This window comes from Haliotis rubra, unplaced genomic scaffold (genome assembly GCF_003918875.1).
Source record: "Haliotis rubra isolate DU_JTF1 unplaced genomic scaffold, ASM391887v1 Scf696, whole genome shotgun sequence".
Classification (NCBI taxonomy): domain Eukaryota; kingdom Metazoa; phylum Mollusca; class Gastropoda; order Lepetellida; family Haliotidae; genus Haliotis; species Haliotis rubra.
The window spans coordinates 1,002-27,438 of NW_025767408.1; the positions used below are offsets into that span (position 1 = coordinate 1,002).

At 41.4% G+C, this 26,437-nt stretch overlaps 1 protein-coding gene across 1 annotated transcript; it reads left to right on the plus strand.

The window, feature by feature from the left end:
• LOC124258528 (coiled-coil and C2 domain-containing protein 1-like) lies at window positions 1–26,437 on the plus strand. The gene is made up of 16 exons (XM_046692604.1): window positions 1–128; window positions 3,777–3,903; window positions 4,750–4,850; window positions 14,703–14,903; window positions 15,613–15,799; window positions 16,232–16,294; window positions 17,626–17,741; window positions 18,667–18,751; window positions 18,969–19,091; window positions 19,430–19,578; window positions 19,695–19,767; window positions 20,239–20,412; window positions 21,842–21,984; window positions 24,862–24,918; window positions 25,311–25,445; window positions 26,375–26,437. Exons 1-16 carry the CDS (start codon window positions 63–65, stop codon window positions 26,435–26,437), a joined length of 1,863 nt encoding a protein of 620 aa, XP_046548560.1. The 5' UTR covers window positions 1–62.

The following is a 26,437-nucleotide window of genomic DNA, read 5'->3' on the forward strand; positions in this document are numbered from 1 at the left end:
AAAGGGAAATAACTCTTGCACTTTATGGTACTTCCGGAAAGTAAACAAGCAGAACGCAAACAATGTTTGGGAAGAAGAAACAGGCTCCTCAGACTCAATCGAGGAAGGGGACAGCGCTAATGAATCAAGTGAATATTAGTTTTATGACTTTATAAACTATTCCCATCGATTTATCGATTCGTTTACATCTGTCTGTCGGTGTGCGTAAATAACAGTGTCGTGTGACAGTGAATCACAACCTTATCGTCACCATTTCCTGATTTCTGTAGCTTGAAATCAACGACTCTGAATCAATGTTTATGCAATTTGACATGCCAAGACGATCTGATTCCTAAATGCTTCTCGACATAGTTTGGATGACATACATTTCAAATTTCCGAATTAGATTTTTAATAATTGATAACTAACCCTTTGTAATAAACCACATCCTTCAAGTGGCATCATCTTTTCTTATTCAATTAAAAATATATAGATGTATAAAATAATAATGATGAAATTATGTGTTTATAGGAGAATTCAAACTAACAATGCCATTTTGAAGCTAGGATGAAAGGATAGTGATCAGTTAGATACTCACATATATGGGTACCAAACATTTTAAACACATGGGCAACATAGCTATCCATACCCATACTTTTTGGCAGACTTGTACTCAAAATCTGGACGAGCCATACCCACTGTATCTTAACAATGGATGACTCAAACCAACATAACAGATCTATATCCAATGATAGTATATGTGTATGATGTTTGAGACTTGAAATGTCATGGTGACCTGGATGTTATTATAGTTAGAGTATCTAACTAATCACATATATATATATATATATATAAGAATTATCTTATCTTATCATATATACACATAACTCAGAATCAAGAAAATATGTTTAATAATTGCATGTGTGCAGAATTGAGTGTTGTTCAACATCAAACAGGTATCTTTTAACAAACTGATGTAAACGCTTGCTTCCAAACTTCATAACACTGTTGTCATATCAAAGGTGTAGATCTAAAACTGTCTGTTATCCATCTGTTTCATCCTGAATGTAGAAATTCCACAATTGTCTCTATGTTTCTACCAAATGTGTTTCTGACATTGTAAAAAATTTGATTAAGTGAAGAAAAATTCATATGTATCAAAATTTATGTGCAAGCTACCATGATTGATTGGTTTTACTGATTCAAACAGACATCCTTATTTGGAATCCTGTGAGCAGATCAGCATAAATGATTTGCTTCCATTCTCAATGTTATCGTGATATATTTACTACAGTGGAAACCGCTTAAGTAAAGACCGCTTAACTAAACATACCGGATAAGTAAACACTATTCTTTGGTCCCGGCAAATTTCTTCATTAATTATCATTATTAGAGTCCGGTTAACTAAACTCGGATAAGTAAACAATACCGCTTAACTAAAGGTTTTTTCACGATCCCTGGAAGTAAATTCCTTAACAAAAGAGACCGGATAACTAAATTAGCGATCACCACATAATCCGACATGAGGGGCACATTGTCAGTCTCCCAGTGAGTTTATCCAGTTTACATTGTGAATGACATGAAGCAGGCCGCCATTACGGTCACGTGACAAGTAAAATCTCGCTGCGATATCGGAATAAGATCAATTGGAAAAAATGCTTGTTTATTTAACACAAATGCTATCGTATAAAACAGAGGGAAAAAATATGTATCGTCAGTCTATTCTGGCAAAATGTCTGAGCAATCTCGCGAAGGACCTAGCGTGACTGGGGGGATACCGAGATCAGATCGTTCTGTCAAAGGTAAACGCAAACTTGTGGCAAAGTCTATTGAGGACAAATTCGCTGCACTTATAGAAATTGAAAGTGGTGTGTCAAAGTCAGATGTTGCAAAGACATTCAACATACCCACTGCTACTTTGTACAACTGGATCAGAAATTCGGACAAAATTAAGGAATGCTACCACCAGTCTGGTTATTCAAATGCTCGGAAACGAGCCCGGGTGTCAAAGTTTGAAGATGTTGAAGAAGCCTTATTGACATGGTTCAAAAATGTAAGAAATGAAAACATCCCGTTATCTGGACCACTTTTGATGGCAAAAGCTGAGGACTTTGCAAGTCAGTTAGGCCATGTAGATTTTAAGTGCTCAGTTGGTTGGTTAGGGCGCTTCAAAACACGTTATGGCATTGTCCTAAAAAAAGTTTGTGGTGAAGAAAATTCTGTTGATTTAGAATCTGACAGCATGAAAACTTGGCACAAAACTCTTGATTCTCTGCTTAAAGAATATGATGACAATGACATTTTTAATGCAGATGAGACTGGGATCTTCTATAAAATGTTGCCTGACAAAAAACTTTAGACTTTAAAGGCACTCATTGTCACGGTGGAAAACGTAGCAAAGAAAGGTTGACATGCATGGTCGCAGCCAATATGACAGGCACAGAAAAACTTCCACTTCTTGTAATAGGCAAAGCAATGAATCCTCGCTGTTTCAAACAATGTTAAGTCTCTTCCCACAGAGTACACTGCAAATAAAAGGGCGTGGATGACATCAAACATTTTCCAAGGTTGGCTACTTAAGTTGGACAATAAAATGCACCGAAGCGGTGACGAATTGTGCTTATTGTTGACAACTGTCCAGCCCATCCTGATGTAGACAATCTGAAGGCCATCAGACTTGTGTTTTTGCCTCCAAACACAACATCAAAGACTCAGCCGATGGACCAAGGCGTCATCAACAACCCTAAAGGTCCACTACAGAAAGCAGCTGATGACCAAGTTCATCAAGGCCATTGACAAGAAGGAGTCTGTAAGCATAACAGTCCTTGATGCCATGCAGCATTTACGACAGGCTTGGGACTGCGTCCAAGCCCAGACAATCAACAAGTGCTACTTGCATGCAGGCTTCAAGATCTCAGACCAGACCAACACCCAAGACGATGATGACAGCGACCCTGAGGATGATGTGCCCTTGCCACCCCTAGTTGTCAACAACATCACTCTTGCGCAGTATGCCAGTGTTGATGATGACTTAGTAACCAGCTGCCCTGCCAGAGAGCAAGACATCGTCCCAGAACATTATTGATTCCAGGACCAGGACCCAACTTCTCAGTGATGACGAAGATGAAGACGATGTGCCCCCTCCTCTACCACCTACTCTTATGTCACAACAGCAGCCCTAGAAATCGTCCAGGCGTTATGTGATATCACAAGACGATGGAGACATAGTAATGACAGGATACAACATGGTGGCCAACTATGTAACAGAAAAGGAAATGAAGAAATGTTTCACAAAGAAACAATCCCTCATGACATCTTTTGTGGAGTAAAATGTTAGACTGTTAGACTAAAATATTTTGTTTCATTATGTTTGATTTTTATTACTTTGTATTATAAATGTATAGCTTAACGCAATGAAATGTTAGGGAATAAAACATGTCATATTACTTACAAATGTTGTCTGTTGTTCTGCCGTCATTTCCGGGTTTTGATAAGTTTGGATAAGTAAAATACCTGATAAGTAAACAATTTTGGCTGAGTCCCTTGAAATTTTACTTATCAGGTTTATATACTGTATATATTTAACTATGTCGATGATGTAGTAGCAGTAGTATTAGTTTGGTTATTAGGTTAACACAAATAATTTCCAGTTTACACAGTTTTGATTCTAAACAATAGAAATGTGTTTACTTTATTGACAATGTTGAACTTAGCATGTTTAAAGGTTTATAAACTGATAAGACTTAATGTATTCTACTAGTGACCCTAAATCAATGTGTTGATTTCAATTTGACCAGATGGGGTTTGGTGGTATGGAGGATGACACAATGCATGGAGGAATGGATGATGATGATGATGACTTGGAGGCGGAGCTGGCAGCTCTGACTGGTGGTGAGGTAAAGAAACCAGCAGCCAAGAGGAAAGGTTGGTCATCATCCTGGAGAGAGATGTAGATTTGGTTTAATAATGATTATATGTTTATCACTGTTTATAGGGGGAACTGATATCCTGAACGCCCTGTCTCAGTATCTTTGCAATATATATTTCCTTTGTTTCCTAACATTTGAGAGCTCTCGGCTTCATTTGAAAACAAGATAGTTTGTCATCTACTATTCTGCCATTGTAACTGTCATTCTGCCTACGTAATTAAGGGAACAACAGTCCGGTTTCATTCTGAAGCTTGTTATCCCCGGGTAGTAATGCGGGGGATATAGTTGACAGCTTGTCTGTCCGTCCGTAATCATTTTGTTTCGGAGCATTACTCAGCGTTCAATATCTTTCTTCAAGACTTGGTAGATATATCAAACATGAGCTAAAGTGGTGCCTTTGCCATTTACAGATGTTTGCCGATTTTATTTTTAACGATTGAAACGATTTTGACTTAGTCTAAAAAGACATCAAGCTGGACTTTAAGTAACTGTCAGCTGATTTGTTCTTTCAAATATGTGGGGGCTGGGGATATGTCATCTTCTGATGACTCTTGTTTTGAGAAAGTGGTTGTTGGTATCATTTCACTATTATGTGATTCTTGTGGTGTTAACAGCCAGGATGAACATGTCAAGATTTGGTTAGAATTGGTAAGAGACAACTATTGGGATTGAGTGGTCAGGCTCGCTGACTTGGTTGAGACATGTCATTGTATACCATTTGCATAGATCGATTGTCTGGTCTAGACTCAATTATTTACAGGTCCCCGCCATATAGCTGGAACATTGCTGAGTGCGGCTTTAAAGAACAAACAAAGAACCTGATGTTGGAATTTGTTTGCAGCTCCACTGGACATGTCCGTGATTAACAAAATGGCTGCTGAGAGTATGAGAGACATCGGCAGTGATGAAGAGCTGTCTGACACTGAGGACCCAGACTTGCTGGTGAGTTAGAGGAAACATTTGTGATCAAATAGGTTTAAGAATGGACTCCATAGGTAGATGGATGTAATGGAGGCATTTTGTTTTCTTCAGACCAAAACCAAGGAAAAATGTTTTATTCCACCTATGGACCCAAATCTTCTCATATTGATGCATGCATTAATCACATTTGTTGTATCTACGTGTATTTGATAATTTCTTTGAGTGGCATTTTGAAGTAGGGAAGAATAATATAGAGAAACTTTATGGATAACAACGTTGATTGCCCATGGTACAAGAACCTGTATCAAAACATAGCACCCACGATGTAATGTTATCTTTAAAGTTTGTCTTTGTTGTATCTATTTGATACCTATACCCTCTGTTCAAATGGGAGAGCCAGAAGGTCGCCCGGGTTCGATCCCCCATGACGCTTATATTAAAGACGTTAAAATATGGTACTTGTTGGTCCCCACATCTGGCGGTCGGCATTAATGGGTACAACAAGGACTGGTCGGCTCAAGAGTCAGTATAATGTGTCTGAGTGGGGTATTCATGCTTCACTGCGGCATGATATCTCAGTGGGCTAACACTATAAAACCAGCTTAAGTATGATTGAAATATTTTCAAGCATGACATTAAACCCAATTTCACCTCACCTCACCTGTTCAAATGTGTCCTTCTACCACATTCTGAGATCTAACACCTGCAACAAAGCAGATCCCAGCATTGTACATGCACCAAGCAGTGGATGATGGAAAATGTCACAAACCATGTGCTCTGTGAACCTTCATTCCCCTGCCCTGGTGGTTCAGTGGGAAAATGCTGGTTTACAATACTCAACATGATTCCCATTAATCCAGTGTGTCTTCAAAGTCACTTAAAACCATTGCAGAGGTGAATAAATGTACAGACAGTTGAATAATGTGTTCTAAGGGTAATTGATACACATCTTATCTCATCACATCTGGTTTTTAAACAAAAATGGGGAGGTGGGACATAGGTAGCCCAGTTGTCTAAGGTGCCACAAATTTCTGTGCAGGGTTACATCTATTTGGCACTCTAGAAACCTGTAATTGTGGGTTTGAATCTGGTTTTGCCCTGAATATATTTCTAGCCTTGTCAGCACCATATCTGACCTGTGGGTTTCACCAACGTGGGAAATGGGATCTTTATCACTCTCAGTGTTCCACCCACATCAAGCTCATGCTGTCATATAATTGGAATTTGTTTAAGAAGGCATGCACATAAGACAAAGTCTCTGCCTCAGTCTTACTGGTTGAATGGGATTCAAAGACAGTCAATCTTCTTATACTGAGTATGCATATTTTCTCACATAATATATCATAAATTTTCAGTGTATGGATAAAGATAATTGATGAAATTATTAATTTATTATGGTTAAGCAAACTTGAGTTTCTTGTTTGTAGGCAGTTTGCTATATTTGTTTGTGGGGATGAGCGATCAAAAGACAAGTTATGTTCAGGTAATCTCCATATGTAATCAAGTTATATGTGATTTTACCTTAATCTTCACCAGAGACATGTTTTTTGTCTATAAGTCTGTAATTGTTTTATTACATAATAAGGAAACAAAACAAGATTGACAATGTCAAATAGTATTAGCCGCAATAGCTTCAGAAGGTTCCAGAGGGGTGGGGTGTCTTACTGTCAAATAGTATTAGCCACAATAGCTTCAGAAGGTTCCAGAGGGGTGGGGTGTCTTACTGTCAAATAGTATTAGCCACAATAGCTTCAGAAGGTTCCAGAGGGGTGGGGTATCTTACTGTCAAATAGTATTAGCCGCAATAGCTTCAGAAGGTTCCAGAGGGGGTGGGGTATCTTACTGTCAAATAGTATTAGCCGCAATAGCTTCAGAAGGTTCCAGAGGGGTGGGGTATCTTACTGTCAAATAATATTAGCTGCAATAGCTTCATAAGGTTCCAGAGGGGTGGGGTATCTTACTGTCAAATAGTATTAGCCGCAATAGCTTCAGAAGGTTCCAGAGGGGGTGGGGTATCTTACTGTCAAATAGTATTAGCCGCAATAGCTTCAGAAGGTTCCAGAGGGGGTGGGGTATCTTACTGTCAAATAGTATTAGCCGCAATAGCTTCAGAAGGTTCCAGAGGGGGTGGGGTATCTTACTGTCAAATAGTATCAGCTGCGATAGCTTCAGAAGGTTCCAGATTTGGTGGGGTATCTTACTGTCAAATAGTATTAGCCACAATAGCTTCAGAAGGTTCCAGATTTGGTGGGGTATCTTACTGCTTAACTCATTAAGTCCGAGAGCCGCATATATGGGGCAGATTAATCAGCTCCTCACAGCGGGTGACATGTTTATGGGGCAGGTAATTGGCAGTTTCTCACAGCGAGACCCACATATATTCATCAACAGAAAGCACCTCTTATTCGGTGAGAGAAGCATATGTGTGTTGTTCTTTTAAAAGAGATGCTACCTTTAGTGTCAATCAGAAGAAGGATTTAAAGAGTTTTGATAGCAATTGCTAATCATTATCATATGATTATGTCGGCAAGAGAGGGGATTATGATGTTTTTACAGAGGTAAGTGTCTAGTACTCTTCATTGGGAATGGATACTAAAATACTTCTTATGCACATTGATTAAATTAGATGTAATGGTTTAGAGGTTAATGAAGATTATATTTTCTTCAACTTCCTAATAAATAGGAAACAATATACGAAATTTCAAGGACATACAAAGAATTCACACACAATAGAATAGTTTGAATTTACTTTTTAGGTATTATTACGCTTGTCATGTTTCATATAATGAAACATAATGGATAAACACAAATAATTATACATCCAAGCTCGAATAGATTAGACATAATTTAACTTACTAATTTAAAGCTTACTGAATTGTAACTAGTTATTCTCCATAATCTAAAGTTGATAATGTTACCTAATCGAATAAAAGGGATAAGTTAAGCTTTGTATCGAATATATATACACGCCAGTGTTATTACAACAATGAAATCTTTAACTACGTTTGTTACAAAACACAGCAAGTTAATAATTCAAAAAATTCTTAGACATAGAAAGAAGTAATAAACCATACAAAGGTACTTCAAGCATTTTTGTTCAAGCTGTTGAAAGTTTCATATTTTTAAACTTATCCTATCGCACGATTTGCACTTCTCTCTCTTGACTCGACGCTGAGTGGAACGAATGAGAACTTCCCTGTAGGCCTCTCTTGTCTATAAGCCCGTATTCCACAGGCTGCTCTCCTTATAGGACAGGTCCCTACTAGTCCCCGGCTAAGTGTGCAGCACGCTCCCCTGTCTACCCACATGACTACCTCAGAGTGATCATTCTTCTTCTTGTCGCACCACTGTGTGGACGTATTGTGAGAGTTCTCAGCTTTTCCTTACAAGTTAACATGAGAAATATATCATGGGTAGTTGACCCTAAGTAGCGTAATTTTACGCACACTGTAACAATATTTTCATCCTTCGATCCCCACTCGTCATGTGTGTGTTGACCTGTGTTCCTGGAGCAAACGTTGTTGGGAATGTGCTCCCTTATCAAGGACGTTTTTAGAGCATATAGACATGCTTGCTCCCGTTGGCTGGCAGACAGAGCTCATTACACTTTAACAGTTGATCACCGGGCAAAACCCCTGCTTTCAACGACAGGTATTAATTGCTCGTCGTCCGGTGATTCCCATGTCGGAAGGTGATGATTTTATTGGTACATCATCAGATTTGATTCACAGCATCTACATCACAAAATCGCGAAAACCAATTCACCACACCAAATCGGAGCCATACCAAATCATTTTACCTGACCGAACTGGTTTCACAGCACCAATTACGACATCGACTCAATTCGCCATAATATTAAGAACTTCTATCACATTCACCATCGATTTGAACAGCACCGAAATTCATCTCTTCTCCTAAACGCTTCATTCAACGTTGAACCAATTCACCGGGTTGGAACATTTCACCTCGGCCACCGGTTCATCTGATCGATCTAAGATCTCTCCATCAGCTGAGATCATTTAAATGCTTCGATTACCGAACCTATCCAGATCACAGTCACAATCCAGATCACAACACCAGTCCAGATCACGGACTGATTCAGATCACATCAACGCTCCGCTCACCACCCTGAACCGATTTACCAGCCCGACTCATACCGCTTCACCAGGCCGAACCAGCTTCCTATCACGGGTTAAGTTCACCTGGCTGTTCCAGATTACTGAATTGTTGGCATTCATCGAACTGTCAGCATTCGTCAATAATCTGTTCCTCGGACCTTGCCAGCAATTGAGCTAGTGGAACTTTATGAATAACAACTTCTTTTTATTCGTAAGTGCTACGTTTCGATACAGATTCTTGTACCGTTGTCAAGCATAATGGGACATAAAGAAGGGGGAAGTATATATATACTGGATGTAACAATGTAACAAAGAAAACAACATAATTAACATAATTGGCTAGGCAGGAAGCTGATGAAGCCAGAGAGGAGACAAAGGACAGGCATGGAAGCCAATGATGTACAAATAATAATGAGATGTTTATACAGCAGAGTTTATACAGTAGATTGGGCTTGGTGGATGAGTGCATCATAAGCGGATGGAATGAAGTATCCTTGGTCTCGGTTGATGGTGGGCATTTGGCGTTTGATGTGGATGGCTTCGGTGAGCTTGCGTTTAGTGAAGTCTGTTTTTTTGTTAGAGAGAATGGTGATGTCAGACCACTCTATTTGATGATTGGGGCTTGCTTTGATGTGGTCGGAAATGGCTGATTTGCTGTCAGAATTGGTAACAGAGGTCTGGGGTTCTTTCACCCGGGTGTTGATGGGTCGGGAAGTTTCGCCTATGTAGCTCTGCCCACAGAAGTTACTAGGGTGGTTGACGTCGGCACAATCGCTGACTTACAGGGGCCAGCTGCAGCTTTGCCCTCTTCGGATGTTTCTGTGTGCCCTTACATCCGGGACAACAACCCCAGGGAGTTGATACATTTTCCCGCAAAAATACATTCAGTCTTTCGTTGGTGGCTCAACGAGTGGAATGTTTGCGGTGGAGTGCCTATGTTTGTCTATGGTGCCTTCATACTGACTTGGGGCAGTGGAGTAGCCTAGTGGTTAAAGCATTGGCTCGTCACACCAAAGACCCGGGTTCAAATCCCCACATGGGTACAATGTGTGAAGCCCATTTCTGGTGTCCCCCGCCGTGATGTTGCTGGAATATTGGAATATTGCGTAAACCCAAACTCAGTCAGTCAGTCAGTCATACCCACTCAACACCTGTTTGTTGACGCATCTCTCAGGGTCTGGTGCGCTCACTTTCTCCATCAAGTGGCCTAGCAGTGGTCATCAGGAGAAAGGGCCCTTCATATCAACGAATTGGAATTCAGCACTGTCATTCTTGCCGTTTGGTTTTGGGCAGTTGAATTACGGTCCTGTCATATACTGTTTTCAATCAGATAATTCGATGGTAGTTTGGTACATAAACCAACAGGGGTCGACAGGATCAGCAGCTTTGCTTAAGTTGATGTTTCAAATTTATCATCTGATCGATTCACTAAACATAGTGGCCAGAGCCCGACACATTCCGGGGACGAGGAATGTCATTGCCAATGGCCTGTCACATCCCAAACATCAAGCACCCACGGGGTGGAAAATACTGCCCCTGATATTCCAATCGATGATCTACCTGTTATCACGACCAGATGTAGACCTGTTAGCCACTCAGTACAACCATCAGCTTCAGCGCAGATGATCACCAGTTGCGATCATTTCTGCTTTGTGTACAATCTGAATAAAATTCTAAATTTCATTTCTGATTTGTGTCCTCGATTCTTCCGGGACTTAGATTTCGCCACTCAATTTAATTTGAGACTCTGGAGAGTCGCCACCTCACTTACTGTCGTCTGCTCTATGGAGTAATTACGTCAGTGAAGTGAGTCATTCCCGAAGTGTTACACTTTGTATCATTCATGCTCCGAAAAGTACCTATACACATCTATGTGATCTTACTGTGGGCAGTAGTGGAAGTCATAAGATGATGTTGTAATGAACGTTAAAATTGTGAGTTTTCCGATTCAATTACCCTTTCACCCTCCACGGGACGGTGTCTGTGGGGGTTGTTTTGCAGCAGGGGCTGGCCTGATACTAGTCGTTAGACTTTTATTATGGGGGTACCTTGGAAATCGTGGTAATGCGACTGATTACACTCGCTAAGCTGCGTCCTTTCACTTTCGTGAAGGTAGTGACTGAACACCACATTGCTCAGGAATCCCAGTCCCTGGGAGCACTTGTGCTTAGTAAGTCAATGGCTTCAAACTATCACATGTAGTGATCTTGGTAGTTATTGACCTACCTTGTCGTTGCTTCCTACGTATGTAGAAGTGTTCGACAATTTCGCTTGCTGACCTCTACTCCACAGAGCTATCACATCAGTGCAGTGAGTCCTTCCGATTTCCTTATGGATTTCGTAGCATTCTAGCTCCTAAGTACCTTAGCACACCGTTGTGACTTAACTGTGGTAAGTAGTGGAAGTCATGTGGTGTTGTTTTGGTACTGAACGTTAAACTTGTGAGGTTTTCCGATTCAGTTTCTTTTTCCCCTCTTCGTGATGGGGTCTGGGGGGCAGTCTCAAAGCAGGTACGGGCCCGTTTACTACTCGTAATTACAGGGGCACTCTGATAAATCATGGCGAAGCAAGGTGACTTGGCTAGTTACGTTTTCTTGCGTATGCAAGGGTTGCGGCCGAACACCACATTGCTCAGGAGCACCCACTCCTTGGGAGCGATGATGCCTAGTACGCCAAGAGGTTCAGGAGAACCCATCACAAGTATGGGTACTATGCTAGTCAGATCCTGCAGCCAAACAGCACATCGCTCAGGAGCACCCACTCCTTTGGAGCCATGATGCCTAGTCCGCCAACTGGTTCAGGAGAACCCATCACTACATCACTAGTATAGGTATTATGCTAGTCGGATCCTGTGGCCGAACACCACATCGCTCAGGAGCACCCACTCCTTGTGAGCAATGATGCCTAGTAAGCCGAGGGGTTCAGGAGAACCCATCACTACATCACTAGTATAGGTACTATGCTAGTCGGATCCTGTGGCCGAACACCACATTGCTCAGGAGCACCCACTCCTTGGGAGCGATGATGGGATCCTGCGGCCGAACACCACATTGCTCAGGAGCACCCACTCCTTGGGAGCGATGAATGGATCCTGTGGCCAACACCACATTGCTCAGGAGCACCCACTCCTTGGGAGCCGATGATGGGGTCCCTGCGGCCGAACACCACATTGCTCAGGAGCACCCACTCCTTGGGAGCGATGATGGAATCCTGTGGCCGAACACCACATTGCTCAGGAGCACCCACTCCTTGGGAGCGATGATGGGATCCTGTGGCCGAACACCACATTGCTCAGGAGCACCCTCTCCTTGGGAGCGATGATGGGATCCTGCGGCCGAACACCACATTGCTCAGGAGCACCCACTCCTTGGGAGCGATGATGCCTTGTACGCCAAGAGGTTCAGAAGAACCCATCACTAGTATAGGTACTAAGCTAATCGGATCCTGGGGCCAAACGCCACATTGCTCAGGAGCACGCACTCCTTGGGAGTGATGATGCCTAGTAAGCCAAGGGGTTCTGGAGAACCCATCACAAGTATAAGTACTATGCTGGTCAGATCCAGCCTCCCTTGTTCATTGCTATCTACGGTTGTCATTAGCCTATACAGTATATACTGTCAGTGCCTTTTGACTTAGGGTAATCTGTGACCCGCCGTCCAACCTTGGGATAAGTGCAAATCGTGAGATAGGATAAGTTTAAAAAATTGAAAATTTTAATATAAATTGTATATTTTTATACTTATCCTATCTCACGAAATGGATGCCCACCCAGCCTCCCCTCTACTCAGATTACAACAGTTGCGTATAACTGTCATTGGCTCCAAGAAGAGAATGATCACTCTGAGGTAGTCAAGTGGGTAGACAGGGGAATGTGCTGCACACTTAGCCAGGGACTAGGGACCTGTCCTATAAGGAGAGCAGCCTGGGGAACACGGGCTTATGGACAAGAGAGGCCTACAGGAAAAGTTCTCATTCGTTCCACTCAGCGTCAAAGCAAGAGAGAGAAGTGCAAATCATGAGATAGGATAAGTATATAAATATACAATTTATATTAAAGTTTTCAAGTTGATTTGAATTGTCAGTTTTCTATGCAATTTACATAAGCATTGTGTAAAACATTTGTATTTGATCTCTGTAATTATCAAATCCGGTGTAATTATCTCGTGTATCAATGAACTCAGTCTTTATTGATCCATTGTCAATAAAAGCTGGATAGTATATCAGTTACAGTATCGATACACATGCATATAATCATTCAATCAGATTACAGTAATGAGATAACTGAACACCTCTTTCGACCTTGAAATAACAGCCTCTGGTAGAATGCATGTGTAGTTACTGTACACCCTTGTTGAAAGGTTTGTCCAGTGACAAGTGTAAAATAAACAGATGCGATGGTATATCATTGGACAACCTGCTTTATGGAGTCACACCCCTCTTTGTAATGTTTATGCATACATGCACATCTGTAATCTTATGAACCTCGTTTACATTCAGTTTAAATATAGGCACGCCCATCTTCATAAATATTTGGGGGGATTAAACTGCAAGTTTATACATTATAATAATTCAGTATCGTGTCACTTTTTGAATTCTATAATACGTGTACTTTAATTTGGAAATTCATTCGTATCAAGGTGAAGATTATATTTACATGCACAGCAAACCATTATGTTTTATGTACTAGCTGTGTGCGTAAAATGTTTATATGAAACAATTATATATATATATATATTGAACAATTGAGATTCCGCACATTCTATTTGGGAAATTTGATGACGCCCTATCACGTGACTCTTTGTTTTATGTCTATACAAGGACTCTGTATTATACAATTTTTTATATGTATGTTCGTATGATAACGTATGTTTTTTGCGTCAAATCTAGATGAAACAAAGTTATGAATGTGCTCCATGCTAGTCACAGACTAGCGTAATAGTACTTTCCTTGAAATATTCAGTATACACTAGAAATGTATTGGCAAAAACTCTGATATCGTAGAATGTCGTTGTCATTGATGTTTTGTAAAAACCTCACACAATCATATAAGAGATAGAATTTGTTTATGTATGTCTCATCTCTTACATACAAAGAAAACATATATATATACATTGATAAAATAGAAATGTACAAGGTCTACAAGAGAAACTTGCAATAAAATTACATAAAACGTTGCAATACATGATATGTATTCACACCTGCTTTCTTTTAACTTGTATCTTTACGACACAATTAAACAATCAGAGCTTGTTTGTACGACTAGACAGTTTCCTGTCATCCCTGAAACCTGCCAGGGAAATCAGCTGTGAATAGCACTAATTAGCCTCGCAACAGCGAGCAGGGCAATCAGCGAGGGGTTCCAGGTGTTGAGTAGACAAGTGTCTCTTGGGCTTAATGAGTTAAAGCATGTGTTCGTCACACCAAAGACCTGATTTCAACCCTCCCACATAGGTACAATGTGTGAAGAACATTTCTGATGTCCCCTGCCATGATATTGCTCAAATATTGCTAAAAGCTGCACTCACTCACTCCAACAAATGGAGACGTCTTATTAGCTTAGGTTTGGGGAATACCTCTTCTGGGTATTTCCCATTCTGTTTTTCATAACTCAAGTCAATGCCATAAATTATTGGGCCTGACTTATTATTCCTTTCTTCTGAATGACGTGTACTGGTTTCTGCCAATGAATATGGCTGAATTCTTGGTGTTATATAATATATTGCTTTAAACAATATTCACTCACATTTGTTGCCAGGCTGAGCTGGAGGATTTGAACACCGGTGACAGCCCCTCCCCCCCCCAGTCTACCCCCAGCCCTGAGAAGATCCCCGCCTCCAACACCTCGAACCAGGTGGTCCTACTGCAGGAGAGGTTGAGCATGTACCAACAGGCCTCGGCCAATGCCAAGGCTGCAGGAGATGCTTCCAAACAGAGGAGACTTGACAGGGGGTTGAAGGTGAGGTGTCAAGGTCATTGTATGCCACTCTCTGATTGGTTGGACACAACATGTATTTTGCTACCTGTGAGGCACTCACCATTGTAGATTTGGGTTGCCATTTTGATGTAAAGGTGCAGCTTAGTAAGAACCATAGTCCTTACTTCACCTGTAAATATGTGAGGCTACAATGCAGAGAAATAGCTGTTATTTTACCTTATTTTGACTCATACTTATTGCTTTCTCTTCATTCTCACAAAATGTAATGGAAACGTTCTGTACTGTGTTTCTCAAAAACAGAAATACATCTCAACCAAACCTTGTCACGTGCTTTCACACTGAACCGTGTGACCAATCCGGTTAAACAATTGCTCTATCCAGTGATAGGGAAGCCATCAAGCATGCAAACCAGTGACCTCTCATCTTACAATCCACAACCATCCTTGTTTCTCATCTTCAGGCTGTTTGTTCTTGCCATCACTTTTGTGACATCCTGTAAACTTTCTTGCTCAGACTTGAATACATTTGACCCTCCATAAGTTCAAAAAGCCACAGTTCATTAGTTATGAAAACTTGACACCTCTGCACTACATTGTATTGTGGCAATGAATATTCATGGAGATGGAGGAATGCAGTGGACATGAACTCAGAATGTACTAACATTGTCTTAGTGCTAGTCATGTGATGTTTGCTTCAACACTACCTCCATGTGGTACTGTGTTTCTTCCAGACACTGACCGACATGTGTAAGAGAGCCAAGTCAGGCCAACCTGTTGAGGAGAGTGAGATTCCTCCCCCTGTAGCACTCGGTGCTGTCTCAGCTCAGTCCTCACCGAAACATGATGTCTCTCCATTACAGCCAGCTGAACAGCCATCCCCACCTAAACAACCATCCCCACCTAAACAACTATCTCCAGGTATGTCTGCAACTGAATCCAGTCCCTGAAAAATCCACAACTTAACACAACCTTTCAGCGGTTCATCCCTGTCTAAGCATCATGTCACTCCAACACAACCATCTCGATAAATCGCTACCTATACATGTCACTCCGACACAACCATCTCGATAAATTCCTACCTATACATGTCACTCCTACACAACCATCTTGATAAATCCCTACCTATACATGTCACTCCGACACAACCATCTTGATAAATCCCTACCTAAACATGTGACAATCGGACACAACCATCTCGATAACTCCCTACCTAAACATGTGACACTCCAACACAACCATCTCGATAAATCCCTACCTAAACATGTGTCACTCCGACACAACCATCCCCTGCTCCAGGACAATAGATATCAGTCTGACAGTAACCCTTGTTTCACTCCTTGTGGCTTCCAGCTCCTCGTGTACAGCCGACTGTGCCTCACCAACCTCCTGTCACGCCACCAGCTCCGGCAGCAAGTGAGTTATTGGCTGTTATATAAAGACGTGGAAATTGTGGTGTTCAGTTTCTTTGAAATGAGAACAATGTGATAGGCTTCTGTTTTATTTTCTGTATTTTAAGAAGCATTAATCTCAGTATTCTCAAGTGCACATTTAGAGGCAAATCTACCACCTAGATGTACAAAAGGCAAAATAAGTCAGTGCAGTAATTTTTATCTCATCAAAAGAAAAGCTACACATCATGCTTGTACGATGTCTATACCTTCGATGGTAAACCCTTTCAGGTGTAGCTGCTGTGGTGCTCAGTAAAGAGCTCTTATAGAAGATGTCCACTGAAATATAATAGCAACACCTTTATCATGTTTATTATTCTAAATTGTTTTCGAGATACAGAAATCAGATTTTAGTCAAAATGCTTTGAATGCTCATGCCAAGAATTTAGGAGCCTCAAAGCTGATTAGCTGATTAGAAAGTTCACCTTTTAAATCAGATTCAGAGATTTTGATGAGATTCACACTGTTTGAGAATTCGTCATTGTCCATGTGTTCTAGGTGATATAAGAATCAATAGGCTGTTGTGATCTACCAGGTTTATTCCAATACGATCATACCGTCAGATTAAGTGTATTGTGGTAAGGTAGCCCTAACCTCGGGAGCAATCAGGCAGATCTATTGGAAAACTTCATAGATATAATGTTAGGAAATTACATAAGCTATAACCATTTAAATTTCATGGTGCATAGATACATCTTGACATGCCCTCTAATTGTGTGGAGTAGCCTTGAGTAGAAAGTGTTTTCCCGTCATTCTGACAGCCAGTGTTGGATTTCAACTTGGTACAATGCCTAGTAAAATCAAATTAAAACTGAATGGGTAAATAATCTTGTCTTGTGATGTTTAATTGCACATTTGATGTCCTTACTGATGAAGTTGTCTTCTCTTGTTTGTTCACGTGAAGTGATATGATGTCGTTTCTTACCCCCTGAGAAAATGTTTGACGAAAGTGTACCCCATAGATAAGCTGACCCCCTTCTACAGACTGCTTTTTCTGGTCCTCAAAATTCAGCTTATCTACGGTAATATACTGTATATGTGAAACCTCCACTGTGATATTGCTTGAATGTTGCTAAAAGTGGAATAAACCTTACTCTTTCACTCACCAGATGCCAATGAGCTGAAGGTGATATTGTTAAAAGTGGAATAAACCTTACTCTTTCTCTCACCAGAAGCCAATGAGCTGAAGGTGATATTGTTAAGTGGAATAAACCTTACTCATTCACTCACAAGATGCCAATGAGCTGAAGGTGATATTGTTAAAAGTGGAATAAACCTTACTCGTTCACTCACCAGATGTCAATGAGCTGAAGGTGCTGCAGACCAGGAGGGACCAGTACAAGAATGCCGCTCTGATGGCCAGGAAGAACAATGATCTCCCCACTGCGGCTAAATATGTCAAGATCTGTAAAGTAAGTCATAACACTTCACCCTGCCCACACCACATTTTGGAGTTGGATGGGTCTCAGCTTGCACTTGAGATGTGTTTTTTATGGGATCTGCTGCTCACAATTGCTCTTCATGATGGATAACAGTTGATAATAGACAAAATAGGAATACTGTCCTTTGGTAACTGTACAGGAACTTGGCAATACCCTTACTGAAGAGTGAAATAATCATCCCTCTGACACTTACTGAGACCATGAAAGGGCAGTAACAGACTGATCATGTCATGTCAGTCACATGTACGATACTCAGAACTTTTTCCCTGCTGTTTGGTCATTTCAGTTTTGGTCTGATATTTTTATTTTGACAGCTTACCTACTGATGACTGGCCAGAATGCTTTATGGCATTCTATGGCACATGACCACAGACATTTATTCACTAAACATACTTCATGCAATACTACATTTGGCTATTTCAACAGATGCACACAATTTGATGCACTTCCTTCTAAGTCTGAGTAGTATATTTAGCACATTATGAAGATGTTTTGGTGTTAAAAGTTGGTAGTTATCTTTTTCTAAGAAACTATGTTGTAATGTTTTGTTAAAGGATATTTAAATATAAGCTGAACACAAAACAGCACCACCAGACATCTCTAACAAGATCCACGAAGGTCTGGGTTAGAATTGGTCTTCAGTACTCCATGCTTGTGACAAGAGGCTACTCAGGGATCTGGTGGTTAAGCTTGCTGACCTGGTTGATATGTAACATCATATCCCAGTTGTGTGGATCGATATTCATGATGTCTGTCACTGGATTGTCTGGTCCAGACCAGATTGTTTACATACCACCATCATTTGGTTGAATGTGGCATGAAAAAAACAAACAAACAAACATATCCAGAAGTATCCTCTGCATGCCCACCTCACGCATCCATCTCTTGTCTCCAGCAATTTGACAGTGTCATGGCTGCCGCAGGTGACGGACGACCGATAGACTTGTCCCAGATGCCGCCATCGCCACCAGAATTTGGAGGTGAGAAATGGAAGATAAATGCAAGATTTTCAGAAGTGTGTGATCATATATACATCTCAGAGAGTACCAGCTTCTAAAAGCTTGTAAGAAAGTTGAAACTGTATTGTGTGTTTGTACTCAGTATGACCAATGTGTTTGTACTCAGTATGACCAATGTGTTTGTACTCAGTATGACCAACGTGTTTGTACTCAGTATGACCAACGTGTTTGTACTCAGGACCCCAGATCAAAGAAACAACACAACCACAAACAGAACCCAGAGTGGAACGAGCTGCAAAGCAGGCTGCCCCGCCCGAACCTGAGGGGGCTGAAGAAGTTCCCCAACCCCCATCAGCAGAGGGTAAGAACTCATCGAAACATCCACTTGATGCATATTTGGATGCAGTGTTGTTTTCCATGGTCAGTGAAATGTTACACAAATCATAAAATACCAGCTCTGGACCCGTTCTACAAAGTAATCTTAGCGCTATGGTGATGGTAAATCTGTGTTAAAGTATGGGGAGTTATGGTCACCTTAATGCTAAGATCGTTTTGTGCAACTGGGCCCAGCTCTTTGGTCATAAATAACCTCATAATGGCATACTGCCACTTAAGTTAGGTAGATACTATTGTCGTCATCAAATTTAGGACTAGGGGTGCTGATGTCAATGATGACCTTACAATGTGGTTGTATTGCAGAGGCTCGTGAATTGTTCAAGGCACCACCAGCTCCAGGCTCAGTGATGGAGGCTCTACAGCAGAGGCTACAGAAGTACCAGTCAGCAGAGGCTGAGGCCAAGACTGCAGGGGAGGGCAGTAAAGCCAGGAGGATGGGCCGGATATCCAAGGTACTTCAGTGTGCTGATAATAGACATTCCTTTGTGATGGAGGCTAGTTTGATGCTGTGAGTGTAGTAGACATATTACACCGTTCACATACTGTAGCGTGTTTCTGTGTGTTCCAGCAATACCAAGATGCTATCAAGGCTGTGAAAAGCCGGAGACAGTGTGACTTCTCGGAGTTGCCTTCACCCCCAGGTGAGTTGCTCAGTCCAGGGGATTGCACCAGATGCCAAGTAAGATACTGGTCAGGACGAGGGGAGTCGCCGCCTTTCCACAGGGTGTGCAACCACTGGGGCTGTGCTAGGTGAGAAAGAGGTGTGTACCTAGGATGTTACCAGGGCGAGTCGCTCGTCAGTCCACAGGGTGTGCACCAGGTAACTTGCTTGTGCATCCAGTTGGACTGTGCCAGGTGAGAAAGAGGGAAAGTGCCAGGTATAATACTGGTCAGTACCTAGTGTGTTACTGAGGTGAGTCCCAGTCCATGGCCAGTCCACAGCCCCAGATGACATTTTCTGTGTGAGTCACTTGTCAATCTGCAGTGTGTGCTGCAGGTGCTGCCCTGTTCAGTCCACAGGGTGTCAGTCCACAAAGCGTATCCAGGTCACTTGCTTGTTTTTCCGTGATGTGTTCTATAATGATACTGAATCACTTCCCTACATGTTTCAGGTTTTGCTCCTATCCCTGTTGGTAACGCTGCTCCGGCTGCAGCCCCCTCCAACCAACCTCCAGCAAAACCCCAGGGTCAGACAGCCCCCTCCCCACAGAAAGCTGCACCTCAACCAGCTCCAGCAGCTGCCAGGCCTGCCCCTGCACAGCAGCCACAGATCATCAAAACGGCAGGTAGGTGGGGCTACTGCTGGCTCTCTCTGACTCACCCTCACCCTTGATGTGCTACATCCATTCATGTAACAGTCTCACACAAGTCTGTTTCTTCTCTAATAAGGACGAGGGGCGGTGGGGTAGCCTAGTGGTTAAAGCGTTGGCTCGTCACGCCGAAGACCCGGGTTCGATTCCCTACATGGGCACAATGTGTGAAGCCCATTTCTGGTGTCCCCTGCCGTGATATTGCTGGAATATTGCTAAAAGCCGCGTAAAACTAAACTCAGTCAGTCAGTCAGTCTAATAAGGACAGTGGGGTAGCCTAATTGTTTAAGGCATTCGCTCTTCACGCAAAAGACCCAGGTTCAATTCCCCACATGGGTACAATATGTGAAGCCCATTTCTGGTGTACCCCACCATGATATTGCTGAAATATTGCTTAAAGTGCCGTAAAACCATAGTCACTCGCTCACTCTTCTCTGATAAGACTTGAATCAAATACTGATTCAAGTGATATAAAGCTCACAAAGAAGAAAAGAGTGTTGGATTTCAAAAAGTTTCCTTGTACAGAATAATTGTCACAGATTGATTACATGTAGCAGATGATATTACCGTTTTGTAATTTGTTTTAGTGAAGTGGTAAAACCCATGTTTTCATTTAAAATGTTTCAAGATATAACTCAGATGACTATGGACATTTGTCTTCATTCCAAAATTGTGACCTCTTGCTTGATGGTATGTGAGTAGAACTTGTACAAGCAAATGACAGGTTCTCTGATATTACTAATGTTTACATTACATTCTACTTATCACTAAGGGTGACTATTGAGGCAGAAACAAATATTATGAGATAGCGTCTATTATGACTAACTATTGCAATACTATTGCAATAGTCTATTGCTACCAACCTTGAATTGTGTCATTTGAAGTCTTTTCTCAAATGAATGTATAGTTTATATGAAATACTAACACGTTGAAGTAGTCTCAGTCTCTTTTGATAACTGACAAGAAACTTCAAACCCAGATCAAGTTTGTTTAAGTGGTAACAGGTGTGGATACCTCTGAATCAAAGTAAATGATTCTGGTACTTCCTGTATTTTGCGCTGCACGCATTTATCAACCGAAGTCTATTACTAAACTATCGATAGTCACACATACTATCGATGCATGGATAGTTTTTTCGTTTCTACCATTGATTAATTGCTATCGGAGACTCAACGATTGCAATCCATCGATAGTTTGATGCATCGTTACAGCACTACTTATCACCACACATGCATAACTTCATTCTGAAACTGCTCCACTAGCTGTATGTTGATACCCCCAATGAACTGATACTGTTGAACAAAGGAAATATTGGTGTTTGAAATATGGTCCAATGTGGCATAGTCAGCATCCTGATCGTCAATCAAGACCAGTTTAAACCTGAATTTGCCGGCTCTCTATCCAGGCTCAAGGAAGAGCATCTCATCACGTGCAGAACAACAGGAACGCTTCCTCCAAGAGCGCTATGAAGAGTTCAAGCAGGCTGCACTCAAGGCCAAGCGGAACAATGAGATTGAGTTGGCAAAGAACTACATGAGGTGTATGCATGTGAGTACACACATAATCTATCTCTCTGTGGTGGTTCTGAGGGGACTCTGTAAACTCCCTGTGGTAGTTCTCTGGTGTTGTCCCCCTGTGGTAGTTATTGGGTGTCCACTGTGTTATCTCCCTGTGGTAGTTAAGAGGTGTCCACTGTGTTATCTCTGTGTGGTAGTTAAGAGGTGTCCACTGTGTTATCTCCATGTGGTAGTTATGAGGTGTCCACTGTGTTATCTCCCTTTGGTAGTTCTTGTGTCTTGACTGTTTTCTCTCAGTGGTAGTTATGAGGTGTCCACTGTGTTATGTCCCTTTGGTAGTTCTTGTGTCTTGACTGTTATCTTTAAGTGGTCGTTATGAGGTGTCCTCTGTGTTATCTCCCTTTGGTAGTTATGAGGTGTCCACTGTGTTATCTCCCTTTGGTAGTTCTTGTGTCTTGACTGTTATCTTTAAGTGGTAGTTATGAGGTGTCCTCTGTGTTATCTCCCTGTGGTAGTTATGAGGTGTCCACTGTGTTATCTCCCTTTGGTAGTTCTTGTGTCTTGACTGTTTTCTCTCAGTGGTAGTTATGAGGTGTCCACTGTGTTATCTCCCTTTGGTAGTTCTTATGTCTTGACTGTTATCTTTCAGTGGTAGTTATGAGGTGTCCTCTGTGTTATCTCCCTGTGGTAGTTAAGAAGTGTCCACTGTGTTATCTCCCTGTGGTAGTTAAGAGGTGTCCACTGTGTTATCTCCCTGTGGTAGTTAAGAGGTGTCCACTGTGTTATCTCCCTGTGGTAATTATGAGGTGTCCACTGTGTTATCCCCCTGTGGTAGTTATGAGGTGTCCACTGTGTTATCTCCCTGTGATAGTTATGAGGTGTCCACTGTGTTATCTCCCTGTGGTAGTTATGAGGTGTCCACTGTGTTATCTCCCTTTGGTAGTTCATGTGTCTTGACTGTTTTCTCTCAGTGGTAGTTATGAGGTGTCCACTGTGTTATCTCCCTTTGGTAGTTCTTGTGTCTTGACTGTAATCTCCCTGTGGTAGTTGTGAGGTGTCCACTGTGTTATCCCCCTTTGGTAGTTATGAGGTGTCCACTGTGTTATCTCCCTTTGGTAGTTCTTGTGTCTTGACTGTAATCTCCCTTTGGTAGTTATGAGGTGTCCTCTGTGTTATCTCCCTTTGGTAGTTATGAGGTGTCCACTGTGTTATCTCCCTTTGGTAGTTCTTGTGTCTTGACTGTTATCTTTCAGTGGTAGTTATGAGGTGTCCTCTGTGTTATCTCCCTTTGGTAGTTAAGAGGTGTCCACTGTGTTATCTCCGTGTGGTAGTTATGAGGTGTCCACTGTGTTACCTCCCTTTGGTAGTTCTTGTGTCTAGACTGTTTTCTCTCAGTGGTAGTTATAAGGTGTCCACTGTGTTATCTCCCTTTGGTAGTTCTTGTGTCTTGTCTGTTATCTTTCAGTGGTAGTTAAGAGGTGTCCTCTGTGTTATCTCCCTGTGGTAGTTCTTGTGTCTTGACTGTTACCTTTAAGTGGTAGTTATGAGGTGTCCTCTGTGTTATCTCCCTGTGGTAGTTATGAGGTGTCCACTGTGTTATCTCCCTGTGGTAGTTAAGAGGTGTCCTCTGTGTTATCTCCCTGTGGTAGTTATGAGGTGTCCACTGTGTTATCTCCTTTTGGTAGTTCATGTGTCTTGACTGTTTATTCTCTGTGGTAGTTATGAGGTGTCCACTGTGTTATCCCCCTTTGGTAGTTCTTGTGTCTTGACTGTTATCTTTAAGTGGTAGTTATGAGGTGTCCTCTGTGTTATCTCCCTGTGGTAAATATGAGGTGTCCACTGTGTTATCTCCCTGTGGTAGTTAAGAGGTGTCCACTGTGTTATCTCCATTTGATAGCTATGAGGTGTCCACTGTGTTATCTCCCTTTGGTAGTTCTTGTGTCTTGACTGTTATCTCTCAGTGATAGTTATGAGGTGTCCACTGTGTTATCTCCCTGTGGTAGTTATGAGGTGTCCACTGTGTTATCTCCCTTTGGTAGTTCTTATGTCTTGACTGTTATCTCTCAGTGGTAGTTATGAGGTGTCCACTGTGTTATCTCCCTGTGGTAGTTATGAGGTGTCCACTGTGTTATCTCCCTGTGATAGTTATGTGTCCACTGTGTTATCCCCCTGTGATAGTTATGAGGTGTCCTCTGTTATATCCCCTTTGTTGTAGTTCTTGTGTCTTGACTGTAATCTCCCTGTGGTAGTTATGAGGTGTCCACTGTGTTATCTCCCTTTGGTAGTTCTTGTGTCTTGACTGTAATCTCCCTGTGGTAGTTGTGAGGTGTCCACTGTGTTATCCCCCTTTGGTAGTTCTTGTGTCTTGACGGTTATCTCCCTGTGGTAGTTATGAGGTGTCCACTGTGTTATCTCCCTTTGGTAGTTCTTGTGTCTTGACTGTAATCTCCCTGTGGTAGTTGTGAGGTGTCCACTGTGTTATCTCCCTTTGGTAGTTCTTGTGTCTTGACTGTTATCTCTCAGTGGTAGTTATGAGGTGTCCACTGTGTTATCTCCCTTTGGTAGTTATGAGGTGTCCACTGTGTTATCTCCCTGTGGTAGTTCTGTATTATTCTCTGTTATCAATGTGTTATCTCTAAATGAAAATAAGTGCTTTCAGTTAAAATGTATTTTTTTCTAAAGTTGTTTACTGAGTTTGTTAGCTAGCTGTTTGGTAGCTATTTGGCAAAGAACTTTTGATGTAAAACTATCTGTTCATTTCCACATTAAACAGTATTTCCTGTATAAAGTACTCCATATCCTCCAGATTGTAATCAGTTTTCAATAATCAATACATTTACGATGCCAGTTACCTGTGTGTTTAAAAACATACTATTACCTCTCTGTATACTGAACATCTGTTCCACAGGGGATGAAGCCCATGTTACAGGCAGCAGCAGCAGGCCTCCCGGTGGATCTGGCACAGGTAGGGACAGGACGGAGTCCTGCAGAAGATATATACTCAGGCTCCAACTACATTTTGTATCAAAACACTAAATAGAGATACATGACTACAAGCCAAATGGATTTTTGAAATAGTTTCCTTGCATGACTATGAGCATGAACAACACTGTCAATATGGGTTGCCAACTTGATTTGCAAAGCTTTATCATCTACCATTTTGTTATTTTAACACCATTTAGTTCAAGGTCATGAAACTATTGTACTTTGCTTGTTGAAAGACAGCATATTGACAATAATAATGACACACAGTTTAGTTGTTTTATCACTGTTCCAGTTGTCTCATTGAATCGGATAAACTGACAAGCCTCAGATAACATACCCAAATGGAAATAGTTTTTCAATACAAATTTGCAGGTTCCCCCTTCCCCGATAGCAGACTTTGAGGAAGAGGACAAGTTTGTTGTTGTGGAGGCGGATGATTGCACACCGACGGGGGACAGGGAGGAGGTGTTCGAAACACTCAAACAGGATCTCATCAGGCAGATCAGGGTCAGTTTGGTGTCCTCCCTCTTTGCCAGTTTCATTGTCAAGCAATTAATAGAAGTTAATAGTGCAACAAAGGGGATTAGTAGGGGATTAAAACTCACGTCAGTTCTACACTTTGCCAATTTATTTCATTTTACAAAATTTACAAAAATATATATGATTCATGTTAAAGTTACAGATATACAAAAAAAAACAAATTGTACATATGAAATTTATAGTTAGGTAATGTTCTTTAACATTTTTATCATTTTAAGAAGATGATTAGTGTTAAGTTACAGATAAATAAATGATACATATATGACTTATAATCATGTAATGTCATTTAATCAAATACAAACACAATGCAAATATTTACAATCCCACTAAGTGGGTGAGAGCATAGAAAATTGATAATTGAAGCTGCAAATTGAAGCAAATTGAAGCTGAACACTTATTGACTAACATTGTTTTGCATGTGGTGAACACTGTTCATTGGTCATCATGCTCAGAAACTGGCAATAACCAGCCAGGCATGACCTTGCTAATTAGGGTGTTAATTATAATCTGATATTCGTAAACTGTGGTCGGATTAACTACTGGCAAAGTGGGAGTAAATCGTCAGTTTGTCGCTAGATGGCTGGCTCTGTGTGATAACTAAATTGTTAGGCCTTAAATGTGTAGAGCTCCAGGGAGCAGAGAAGGTCGTCCAGCAAAAATGGTGTGATTGTAATACATATCCAGCTAGAATTGATGGTTCCTTATGTTTATAGTTAATGGTTTGCCTGGCCCAGACCCTGTTTCAAGTCAATGAGTGGCACTTATGTTGGCTGACAAGTTACATCTTTGTTAATCTGACCAGTGATGAAAGTGCTACAATGAGTAAATTACAGTGATGAGTTGTGCTTAAGGTATTGAATAGCATGCTGCTTTATGTGCTGTTGTTCCTGTTTCAGATATGTTCCACTAATTCCCAGCACTTCACCAAGTTGGGAGACGTGGCCTCCGCTGCTAAGTGA

Coding starts and splice junctions, on each gene's coding strand:
- LOC124258528 (XM_046692604.1), top strand. CDS start 63: ATGTTTGGGAAGAAGAAACAGGCTCCTCAGACTCAATCGAGGAAGGGG. Junction 3,904..4,749: donor ACCAGCAGCCAAGAGGAAAG/GTTGGTCATCAT, acceptor ATTTGTTTGCAG/CTCCACTGGACATGTCCGTG. Junction 18,752..18,968: donor ATCGCCACCAGAATTTGGAG/GTGAGAAATGGA, acceptor GTTTGTACTCAG/GACCCCAGATCAAAGAAACA.